Source organism: Misgurnus anguillicaudatus, chromosome 11, assembly GCF_027580225.2.
Source record: "Misgurnus anguillicaudatus chromosome 11, ASM2758022v2, whole genome shotgun sequence".
Taxonomy (NCBI): Eukaryota; Metazoa; Chordata; class Actinopteri; order Cypriniformes; family Cobitidae; genus Misgurnus; species Misgurnus anguillicaudatus.
In genome coordinates, this window is record NC_073347.2 from 19,299,755 (window position 1) to 19,312,767 (window position 13,013).

The 13,013-nt window shown below is 37.9% G+C and overlaps 1 protein-coding gene across 2 annotated transcripts in view; it reads right to left on the reverse strand.

The window, feature by feature from the left end:
* Positions 1-13,013, reverse strand: part of prim2 (DNA primase subunit 2) — a 70,635-nt gene that overhangs the window by 56,700 nt on the left and 922 nt on the right. For both annotated transcript variants that reach the window (XM_073873229.1, XM_073873230.1), the window contains exons 3-7: positions 12,466-12,578; positions 11,233-11,327; positions 10,791-10,911; positions 9,710-9,807; positions 9,286-9,421 (exon numbers count right to left, since the gene is read on the reverse strand). In XM_073873229.1, the coding sequence (XP_073729330.1) occupies positions 9,286-9,421; positions 9,710-9,807; positions 10,791-10,911; positions 11,233-11,327; positions 12,466-12,578 (563 nt within the window). The remainder of the gene's footprint in view (positions 1-9,285; positions 9,422-9,709; positions 9,808-10,790; positions 10,912-11,232; positions 11,328-12,465; positions 12,579-13,013) is intronic.

Genomic DNA, 13,013 nt, shown 5'->3' on the forward strand with positions numbered 1-13,013 from the left:
GTGATTTACCGCAAGAGGTGTCTAACACTATTGCTGCTGCGCGAGCGCCGTCTACGAGACAGGCTTACGCGCTTAAATGGAACCTGTTTGTCGACTGGTGTTCTTCCCGAAGTGAAAACCCCCGAGAATGCCCGATTAGTGTTGTGCTTTTATATCTCCAGCGTCGCTTGGAGAATAGGCTGTCACCATCCACTATTAAAGTCGATATCGCTGCGATATCAGCTCACCATTCACCCGTAAACGGTAGAACAGTGGGTCAGCACGACCTAGTCATTAGATTTCTCAGAGGCGCTCGAAGACTGAATCCTTCGCGTCCCCCCTCTATTCCTCCTTGGGACCTGTCCTTGGTGCTGAAATCACTCCAGGAAGCCCCATTCGAGCCTCTGCATAGTGTGAGTGTTAAGTTTCTTACAATGAAAACTTTAACTCTCCTTGCTTTGGCTTCTGTTAAGAGGATAGGGGATATTCATGCATTTTCGGTCGATGAATCGTGCCTTCAGTTCGGGCCGGCTGCATCCAGCGTAACACTGAGACCCCGGCCCGGCTTTGTGCCCAAAGTTCCCACCACTCCTTTTAGAGATCAAGTGGTGAATCTCCAAGCACTGCCTTTGGAGGAGGCAGAACCAGCCATGGCTTTGTTATGTCCTGTTCGTGCACTACGTGTGTATATAGACAGGACGCAAAGTTTTAGGACCTCAGATCAGCTCTTTGTTTGTTACGGTGGTCAGCAGAAAGGAAAAGCTGTCACCAAGCAGAGGATGTCCCATTGGATTGTGGATACTATAGCCCTTGCATATCAAAAGCAGAATGTGCCTTGTCCATTTAATTTACGTGCCCACTCTACACGCAGTGTGGCATCATCTTGGGCACTGGCTCGCGGTTCCTCGCTAACAGATATTTGTAGAGCTGCAGGCTGGGCGACACCTAATACGTTCACAAGATTCTATAGTGTTCGTGTCGAACCGGTTTCCACTCGGGTTCTTTCTACTAACTAGTTAAGAATGCCGAGGGTCGGCTCGTGTGTCGGCTTGGAGCCTCTATTTTGGTGCTGCACATTTGCACCATTATGGAAGGCCATCGGGGCAAAAACGTCTAAAAAACTGTTTTTGCCTCTCCTCCACCGCCCTGATAGCTGGTGTTGCGGAGCATCCGCTGTCAACCTATCACTGATGTATTCTTTGTAAACCTGTGTAGGCTAGGCGTCCACATTTGTCCCCTACGTGGGGTTCATTTGTGTGTATAGTCCGTGGGGTTCTAATCCTCCACGTTTTTCCTTAGCAGAGCCTGCTCTGCATCTCTCTACATACCATGTATTGTTCAGAGACTTTATTTTGAGCAACCTGTCGGTTGTTTCATATATTTTATGTCATCCATTTAACCTTCTTAGGGGATGGCTTCCGCAGTGTTCTAGCTCCGCTCAGTTTAGACGCTTCTCCCAGTTCGCTGCTTCACTATCGTGGGTTAAGGAACAGGTAGTGACCGGCCTTCTGCATTTCGCCTTAGGTTCCGCCCCTTATGTGGAGGGCGGAGGGCTTTTGCAGGCACTGGAAGGGTTCAGCTGCAGTGGCGTTTTGGTAGGGATTCCCAATTCGTCGGTCACGACGTGACGTCGTAGTGACCGACTGAAAGGGAACGTCTCGGTTACGTATGTAACCCTCGTTCCCTGAAGGAAGGGAACGGAGACGTCACGTCCCGTCGCCACAGTTTGCTGTTCCATTGCTGTTCAGGCCGGGCACTGTTGCTCGGCTTCTCAGCAATAATATAGCTGATTTGGTATTATGCACCTGTGCCTTATATACGCACCTGGCGGGCCGGCGCCGGCATTATGCAAATACATGCAAGCCAAGAGCATTGGCGTTTTTGATAGTTCTCGAAGTAGATAGGTCACCCGCGAAGCGGTTCCCAATTCGTCGGTCACGACGTGACGTCTCCGTTCCCTTCCTTCAGGGAACGAGGGTTACATACGTAACCGAGACGTTCGGTTTTGATTGTTATCCCAGCTTGTCGAGAGGGCTTGATTTTGGTCAAGAATTTTATTTTGGTACATGCAGGTACAATTATGTTGTTATTTACTAGAGAGCATAAAAAGATCAGAGATGGCAGAATGTTCATCCTATTCTGTCATCCCTAAAAACTAAAAGCTGGATTCATCCATTGTTCTGCATGCAAGTAGCTTTGCGGTTTAAGACTTAAAGCCCCTTTTCAAAGATTTTACGTCTGAGGGAAAAAGATCCTTTAGAACTCATTTGATTCCTTTCCAAAATATTTAAAGTGAGCTAATTAAAGGAGCATCACTTTGAGCCAAACAAATTGAAGTAATTGCTCTCTAATGTGAACAAAAAGACAAAACGTAACTTTCAAACACATAACTCTTAAGTCTAGGTTTTTAACCTTGCATCAAACTATATTAACACAGTGCAATGAAAAATTCATGCATAACAGTACCCATTTATTAGATCTGTTTCAGTCATAAAACATCCTGTTCCCTCAGTAAGGTTTTAAAAGTCAAAAGCTGAATTTTTAGGTAAACACAAGGATCAGACCCCCCCAAAAAAGTAATTTTTAGGTTTTTAATGACGACTGAATCTGTTAAATGAGAATATATACATTGACATGAATTCAACAAACATGTCTAACAGAGCTGGCGAAAAAAATCGTCTGCGATTCTCCAATTCTCATGCGCGTCTCATCAGTAAAGCCGGTTCGGAGACCAAGAAGCTAGGCAAAATTTCGTTCATAATCGAAGACAATCTTCCACGATTATGAACGCAATTTTGCCTAGCTTCTTGGTGAAATGCGGCTCTGTGTAGTAAATGCCGCTCCATCTGAAAGCAGGTGATGGCAATTTACTACTAATCTCCGAACCCGCTTTACCGATGAGACACACGAGAATTGCAGGCAATTTTTTACCCAGCTCTACTGTCTAATAAATAACCTTAAAAATGTTTAAAGAAACACACAATTGTATTGTAAGCATCAAGTATACACGGTTTCATCGGACACACGTGCGGTGTGTGACTGGTCCTAACTTTTCTTCCGGTTTCAGGGTTTTTTTAATGGTCTGACTAGCTGCAAAACTAAACCCTGAACAACTACCTCATCGAAAATAACAAATGTTTTGGTTTCCTAGGTAATACGTTTAGTTTATTTTGCTTGTTATATAAATAAACTACATTTAAAAGAATTTTTTTGTTATTTATTCTTAGCAGAGTTTACCAGAAGTTACGCGTTGCCCATGAAAACCACTTGTTATGTTGTTACTGCTGAAACTGTCTATTACCACATTTATAAGCACCATAGACTGTAAAAAATATGAACAACGCATAGACTTTCATAAAATAATGAAGCCAAAATATCTATTATATATTATAATAATATATTAATAATGACGACTGACATCTTGTGCCAATGTCATGGTTTGGAACCAGAGTCTGCTTAGTAGTGTACGTGAGGTGGAGCCGTAGTATCAAGGCCCCGCACATTTTCCCATTTGACTCAATCCCAAACATACAAATCAAGTCGTCAGACCACTTTTTAATTGCATCTAATAACCAACTTAAACCAAAAGTTTGTCTCACGTCCCATTCGTTTACATGAAGGCGGCGATGTTTAGGATAATGCAGCCAGGCACTAGGGGGCGATTGAAATATTTTTGTCTCACTTTTCAGGAGGAGTGTGGCACCCTTGTTAAGCACTAGTGATAAGACAGTATATTCCAGAAGCCGATATATTGGCCCATATTCGGATTTTTTTTATCGACATCGGCCAATAAATCTTTTCATTCGGCCAGTAAATGTCTCAATTACTTTAATTTGATGTTTGTAATAAAAATACAATCAGTGTCACTCAATATAAAGCCAAAGTCTGACAAACCGTAAAATGACAAATCATTATTCACTTTTTAACATGATGCTATGTTGTGTCACACACAACAACACACTAGTAGTTCAACACACTTATTCAAACAGTAAAGAGATGACAGATTTACATTAAATATGCCTTGTAAGTACATCAAAAGGCTATATCTATAAATGTTTATATCTATAAATTTAGTTTAACCAATTTTCTGTTTGTCTCTTATTTCCTGTAATAACATTTGTGTTATACCGGCCTCATAGCTTTCTTAATATCGGTATTGGCCATAAAAAAATACATAACGTCAACCCCTAATAAGAACCAAAGGGCATTTTCATATAGCCCACACTCTAAAAATGGCTGGGTTATTTTTGACCCATAATGGGTAAATATTGGACAGAACACAAGCTGGGTTAAAAATTACCCTGTGCTGGGTAAAAAATTACCCAATGTTGGGTTGTTGTTATGTAACCATGGGGTATAATAACCCAGCAGTTGGGTCAATTTTTAACCCAGCACGTGTTTTGTCCAATATTTACCCATTATGGGTCAAAAATAACCCAGCCATTTTCAGAGTGTATAAATAGTCACGGCCAAAAAAATGTAACTAGTTAAATACACTAAAGATTTTAACCAAACCTGACAGCAAAAGAAAAAGAGAGATGAGGATATGTTTAAAAATCTCTATAAGTCTCATGCTCATAATAATTTGTGTCAATGGACAGACTCATTACATCAGAGGTCTTATTTTCAAAGAGCTGAATATTTGCTGAGCGAGCCTCATCATCCATGATGACTTTTAAAGCGCTATTCCCATCAAAGTCTCTGTAATTCCCTCTCGTTGTCTAAATGTCGGAACATAAGCTGCAGCTCAGATTTGATTAAGAACAGATCCTCATGTCTGACACTCTGTTTAATATGGGCACAGTTAACCCAACATGATTACCTTTATGTATCACCACAATCTACTGGGTGGTGACCACTACAGCAGTTTTTTTAGTTTTTAACTCTTCATGATGCATAAGACAGAGAGGGTGGAAATCACTAGAAAAAGACAATGAAATTGGGATATGCAATAGGCCGGACAATAGAGCAGGTGATGGCGATTTACTTACTACTAATCGCCATATCGACTTTACTGATGAGATACGCATAAGAATTGCAGGCGATTTTTTTGTCCAGCTCTACTGCACGAGCACCATAGCTCTGGTTCCAGTGTTTAAAGAGGTCTCCAAATGCATCATTTAAGTCTAACAATGCTATACTAACACGAAGGGTAAGGACAGACTGTGAGATCAGCTCACATCGCCCATGTGCCGGCTGAGTCTTGGTCCAATGTCACTCGGACACACCAAAAGGACAGTGGACAAGCAGCACGTTCATTCTGCAACTGTGTGAGATTAATTTCAGTGCCAGCAGGTGGCAGTAGTTTGCATTCATTACATACATTGGGAAACTGGAAGAGCTAGTAAACACTGGGGTACAAAATATTAACAAAGCAGCACTCACTTACTAGTTTCAATTACTAGTAGAATTGCCGTTTTGGAAATGTATGTTTTACCTGGCAGTTCATACTGCTTATCAAAGTTTTGCAGCATGTCTTTAAATGTTGTTTTTACACTGTATCGAATGGGTTTGCAATGTATTCCGTACACTGTTAGTTAAGGAGCGCCATCTGAGACCATCTTGTTTAAACAATCGCTGCAGCTCCCCCTTGTGCTTTTTAAAGAGATGTGCAATCATTGTGGTGATCTGAAATCACCACAATGAGGTCAAACAATCACAGTGAGACAATTATTTAATCATTGTGACATCGCTAATATATATAGGCACACACATAAAACAAAAGTGAGCAACATTAGCTGATGCACCTCATCTAGACATCAGTTAGAGTAAGGATTTTCAATTCGCCAATTGATTTCAGATAGTCTCTCTGGAAATGATTTAAAGTAAAAATATAAAACACTCGTTCCTAGCCTGATTTATAGAGTCAGCTGAAGGATGAAGATTGACACATTTCATTTTCTTCCAGCGTCGGCTATCCAGAACGCCATCAAAAAGGAAATGTGCAGGCAGCATGTGTTTTCATTAGCCGATATGGATTAATGCACCGACTAATACGGATTCAATATACTAGGAGAAAGGAGATTGTTGACTAGCAGTATCTGTTCTGTCCTGAGGACAGATGAGAGTTTACGAATAATAATTCAAATGACTTTTCTCCGAGAACATTCTGCCTAAATGAATCTTCTCCCACCAGCTGTCCAGATCTCAGGCAGGATTGTACTGATAGCCTGCCTTAACAGGTAGCATGTATTTGACAAATAGATATGTATATACTATATGTATCTGCCAGGCTGCCAGGAGCATCTTAATTTTGCATCAGCCATCTATTTCTGACAATCCTAAAACAGATGGTAATATTCACACAGTGAAGAGCATTCAAAAAGGACAAACCTCAGTAACAGCACTGCATTAAACATGACTCTTTACAAAACTAACTAATGCGAAGAGTGTTCGATCTCAGAAGCAGCACAATGAAATTTATGCAGACAACACGCCAGCATTAAATGAACAAAGCCCGTCTCTCCTCCACTAACCAGTGATCAACTGAACACAACCGCTCCCTGGTTTCAATTAAAATGCCCAATTAAACCCAAGCTGGGCAGACTAATGTTGTTAAGTAATCTGAGTTTACAAAGCTGTCCGATTTATGACTGTTCTCTATATTCTGTGCACATTTTAATTTCTCCAGTTATAGCTGCAATTAAATCGACTGCTGCATTGTTTACCATGGCAGCAACTCTCATTTGGAGTTTGGGTATTAATGGAGTGAAGATGATAAACGGGCAGCTATTACCTTAACGGCTAACACAGCGCTCCGCAGAATGAATGAAATATTTAAACAGCACTTTATATTTATGGTGTTGTTTTATATATAACCTCGGTAAGATAATGGGCAAACTAACGTTAAGCAAAGCCTTTACAGAATAAAAAGAGAGGAAAATCCTTTAAACAGCTTAGCACCGCCCAAGGAATAAGAAGAGTTTTTCCCCACAGATATAAATCCTAATATATGCCATGCAGCATATTATACAATAATTAGTTTTGGCCACTGAATGTGATTGGACATGAGACGTTTGAAGAGTGCTGATATAACATCAGAACTGCTCTGGGACACTCTATTGTTTTTTATCACTCCGCCACAATGATACAATAAAACAAAACAAAACAACAACAAAGTTATCAATTTTATAAGCAGATGTATTATAGCAGATGCAGTCTCGTTCTTTCTCTCTTTGTCACTTATTGACACGTGTTTTGTAACACGAGTAACTTATCAGAAAAAGTCCAAGCCTTGAATCATTTTTGGCTTTTGTGCGTAGTACATAGACTTTTAGTAAGGATCCTACCGCACAGTTTTATAAATGAGACCCCAGAACTCTACCTGTAATGCTACTTTTTTTATAAATATGATCAAAAAAAAATTCACCTATTAAATGATTTAAACCTGTATGAACCAGTAAATTTAAAAATGTGTGCTTGTGCTGCTAAACAAAGACCATAATAAAACAGGCTCAATGAGTCATCTGCTGGGAATATCCTAACACACATTATTACATCTCCATTATATATATGCTAACCTCAACAGCATGAATAAAGTCCCAAGCATTTTTCCAGGGATGATAGCCTATCTCAGGAAACATTTACTGCCAATTGTCAGGTTTTGGAAAAACTGAGACGCCTCCATGGCGACAACAAAAATCTTGGCAAGAGCACACAGAAAATCTGCTTTTGATTTCCCAACCAACAGCCACCCCATGACCTCTTCTGTCTTTCAGCCGCCCTTTAATTTTAGTCTGAGGTTGGAAGTGACCCGCAACTTCTCTGTGAGTGACATCATGCACTTTAAGCGACGCCTCTCAACCATCATCTTTGACACCCACTCTTCTACACACCTTTTTAAAAAAAAGCAATCTCACGACTGCGCTAACCTCTTGATCGCTTTACCGCTCTAGTCATCCAACACCACCTTAATGCACCTCTGCCGTTTACTCAAAGTGTAAGCTACAGCTATATTTCTGTAACCCACAATAACACCATACTCCAACCATGTAGAAATACATGCTAAATGTAGTGGTATTTTGAATAAATTAAAACTAATTATCAAACTGGTATTAAAGGGATAGTTTATGCAAAAATGAAAGATCTAACATTAGATTGAGTAAATGACAACAATGTAATTGATGGTAATTCAAGGTGTAAACAGGGTCATGGTTCACCCTGGAAAAGCAAATGCATGTATTGACTCAAAATAACTAAATGCTGATTCTGTTGAATGACCTTAAAGAATTTGTCAATTTTCTTTAAAAAAAAAATCCCAGATAATTTACTCACAACCATGTCATCCAAAATGTTGATGTCTTTGTTCAGTCGAGAAGAAGTTATGTTTTTTGAGAAAAACATTTCAGGATTATTCTTATTTTAATGGACACCAACACGTAACAGTTTTAATGCAGTTTAAAATTGCAGTTTCAACGGACTCTAAATGATCCCAAATGAGGCATAAGGTTCTTATCTAGCGAAACGATTGTCATTTTTGACAAGAAAAATAAAAATATGCACTTTTAAACCACAACTTCTCGTCTATCTCCGGTCCTGTGATGCGCCAGCGCGACCTCACTTAATTGCGTAAAGACGTGGAAAGGTCACATGTTATGAAATGCACATTTGCAGACCATTTTAAACATTAAAACTGACACAAAGACATTAATTCGTATCATTCGACATACAACAACGTTGGAACGGTCCTCTTTCTCCACACTTGTAAACACTGGGGCGTAGTTTCGCATACGTCATCCGTGACCATGGGTATTGCGTGAGGTCGCGCTGGCGCGTCACAGGATCAGAGATAGACAAGAAGTTGTGGTTTAAAAGTGCATATTTTTTATTTTTCTTGCCAAAAATGATAATCGTTTCGCTAGATAAGACCCTTATTCCTCGTTTGGGATCATTTAGAGTCCTTTGAAACGCTGTTGAAACTGCAATTAAAACTTTTACGTGTTTGGGTCCATTAAAGTCCATTAAAATGAGAAAAATCCAGGAATGTTTTCCTAAAAAAACATAATTTCTTCTCGACTGAACAAAGAATGACGTCAACATTTTGAAAACATAGTGGTGAATAAATTATCAGGATTTTTTAAAGAAAATTTACTAATTCTTTAAGGATTAAACTCAAATGCAAATCTCCTGTAGTCCCCAAAACATGCATTAGATGAAATCTCATTCAATCAAAAGAGTTCAAAATAGAAGTAAATTATTTGTCCAATTTGGTGACCACTGTGTAACAACAACTCTCATATAAGAAATGTTTTCTATGTAATAAGGAACTTTAAAAACTTTGGATATGAAATAAAAAGCATTACTTACTGCAAGTGCTTTAGACAGTCTTGTGCGGAAGTCATTAAGGACAATCGCAATAATCTCCTGGTGAGGAATGTAGGCACTGCCAGCCAGCAGGTACACTTTCCTTGACCGCACTAAATCCAGGGCATCCTGAAAGGGAACTTTGCAACAGAAAAAAATATATAATTAGGATCGGTTGTTTTATGCATGTAAGAGATTATTATAACAACGCCAACTTCTACTGCATATGCCTAATAAAAGTTTTAAAAAAGCAGGTCAATAAATATGGTTACTAAAATACATTTCTAGTTTAGATGGACAAAAATCATAGCCCAGATCTTTAAAAGCGTATTGGGTTTTATATTTACAACCTAACTGAGGTTTAGAAAACAGCATGAAATAAGGTTGTCTTGGGTTTAATTTTTGATGAAATATGCCTTAACAACTTACTTTGTAGAAATCATATTCTTCAACAGTGATTCCACTTAAACCATAACTGGAATTGATGAGCTTGTCTTTAAGCATGTTCTTCTCCTCAGCACTGACCTGTAAAGAAAATTAATTCAATTAATTACTTAAGATTAAACAACAGTAAAGAAATAACATTCCATTGATATTATTCAGGTACTAGTAAGTGAAGGTGTTCAGGAACAGTTCTGAAAACATTTTAACAACCCTTTACTCATGTTGCTGAAAGGGTGAAGCAAACGGACAGACATGAATTATAAGGCGAGCAATAATTTCAGTGGTAAACACCTGCCCCCTACAGGACAGTATATGAAAACCACTTACACCAGACACAGAACATTTCATCCTGGGTGAAATAAAAATAAGTCAAATCAAGGCTTTAGCAGGTGCATGCACTTAACATTTCCAAAGCCACCAAATACAGGGCATGACGTTTTGACTGAAGCAGAGGGAGAAGACTCTTTTTGTCTTTAGGGCTGTATTTGGCGGTGTCAGTAAAGCTTTAAAGGGGACATTTCATAAGACTTTTTTTAAATGTCAAATAAATCTTTGGTGTCTCCAGAGTATATATGTGAAGTTTTAGCTCAAAATACCACATAGATAATTTATTATAGCATGTTAAAATTGTCACTTTGTAGGTGTGCGCAAAAATGTGCCGTTTTTGGGTGTGTCCTTTAAAATGCAAATGAGCTGATCTCTGCACTAAATGGCAGTGCGGTGGTTGTAAAGTGTAGATTAAGGGGCAGTATTATACCCTTCTGACATCACGAGGGGAGCCAAATTACAATGACCTATTTTTTCACATGCTTGCAGAGAATGGTTTACCAAAACTAAGTTACTGGGTTGTTCTTTTTTACATTTTCTAGGTTGATACAATCATTGGAGACTGAATTATAGCACTTAAACATGGAAAAGGTCAGATTTTCACAATATGTCCACTTTAAAATACATTTACTGCAAGCACTCAAGTTATTTATAGTTTCAATAAATGCAAATTAAATTGAGATTTCCAGTATTATCAGAGGTGATGGGGTTGAAATGAATACATAAAATAAACTGACCGTCTCATACTTCAAATTATTTTTATGCAAGAAGTCAGTCTTGTTTTTTGAAGACAGTAAGCCAAACCGGTAACGAAAAAGATCCATTTCCTGTTGGATAAACCATCTCCTGAGATCCTCACTAAATTGAAATAAAACAGTCATTTTATTTAACAAACACATTTGTGTGGCCACAGAACACAATACAATTTATTAAATAAGCTTAAATTTTGAAAATAAACATAGACAAAACCATTCAAAAGTTTTGTCTGTTTAGACTCCTCTAATATTAATCAGAGAATAAATGCACAATAATAAATAAGTTGCCACAATAAAGCAAAAAACTTTCAAACTAGCTTAAAAATAAAGACAATTTCAAGGCATACTAAAGCCACATATACATAAAATAACTGTCCAGATAAAACATTTATCATCATTCTGTATCAGAAGATCCAATACTTACGTCTGACAATATGCCAAGCGTAGAATAAAATGGGAGATGTGATCTTTTCTTCGTTTTTCATATTCAGATGGACCTCCTTGAATCTTGCGTTCATCCTAAATTATTAGTATAGAATGTTTGAAAGAGAAAAACATAAAACATTAAAAACATATTTGAATATATAAGTATTGCAGACAGTGTCATATCCCATTCAAAGTCAATCAACTCAATAGATACATTAAAAAGACGTCATAATTTAAACGAACTATTGCAGATTTCAAACAAAGACAAAACTGTGCAGTTTAGGATTGGGGAGGCACTAATACTACTTTAACCAAATAAGTATAAATACTGAAATGTTCTGGTTTTGTACTCTATTAGAGGTCGACCAAAATGGGTTATGGCCGATAACGATATTAAGAAAGCTGTGTGGCCGATTTGCAGATATAACACAAATGATATCACAGTAAATAAGTGACAAACAAAAAATTGATAAAACTAAATAAACATTTGTTATGCATAACATTTATAAATATACCCTTTTAAAAGTACTTAAAACATGTTTACAAGACATAATTAATGTGGATCTGACATCTCGCAGTACTGTTTGAATAAATGTGTGAAACTAGTGTGGTGCTGTGTGTGACATAACGTCATGTTAAAAAGTAATAAGCATGTTGATTTTTGGTGTGTGCCCCTAAATTTTCTGGTTGCGCCCCTAAAATTATCAGTTGGGGGCCACTGTGCTCCTAGGGAAAAAAGTTAGTCTCTGGAGCCTTGGGTTTTTTTTATGGCCGATAACGATATTAAGAAAGCTGTGTGGCCGATTGGCCAATATAACACAAATTATATCACAGTAAATAAGTGACAAACAGAAAATTGGTGAAACTAAATAAACATTATGCATAACATTTATAAATATACCCTTTTAAAAGTACTTAAAACATGTTTACAAGACATAATTAATGTGGATCTGACATCTCGCGGTATTGTTTGAATAAATGTGTTAAACTAGTGTGGTGTGGTGTTGTGTGTGACATAACATAACGTCATGTTAAAAAGTAAATAATGATTGGTCATTTACTGTCTGTCAGACTTTGGCTTTACATTACGATTGAAAAAATATTAAAAAAAGATACATCTACCTCTGCAATATATTGTCCTATCACTATACTCTATGATTTAAGTCTTTTCAGTAAAGGGAAAGATAATTATATAAAGTTAAAAAGAACATATGAAGAGTATTGTCCTCACCAGTTCTGCTTTGACTGGGAAGTTCAGACTTGAAAATTCAGCATCTAACTTTTTGTTGTACTGGTCCGTATTTTTTACATAGCTCACACCAAGATTTTCCACAGTCTTGAGTACTAGAAAAATAAAAATTATATACATACACACACACACACACACGTGTCAAATAGGCATACATCCACATATACATTTTTGTGCGTGTGTACCAGGTAATCCTTAAGCAGTGGTCTCCAACATGGTTGGAGCACATTCTATAAATAGTCTCAAATTGTAATATTTATTACATAATTTTTATTTTGGCTTGGATTCTTTTATGCATGTTAAAATTTTGAACAATGACAAAAACATATCAACAAGTAAAACAAAAAAGTTTTGAGTAGAGTAAAAAGAAAAGAAGCCCAACAAATTGTTTTATTCATTGTGGTAGCCCTTGCTCACAAAGGTTGAAGACCCCTGCCTTACGATGTGGGGACATTAAAGATAGTAATGTCAGCCTCGTGGGACCATTTTTAAGTCCCCATGAGGAAACAAGCGAAGGAAACCAGTGTGTC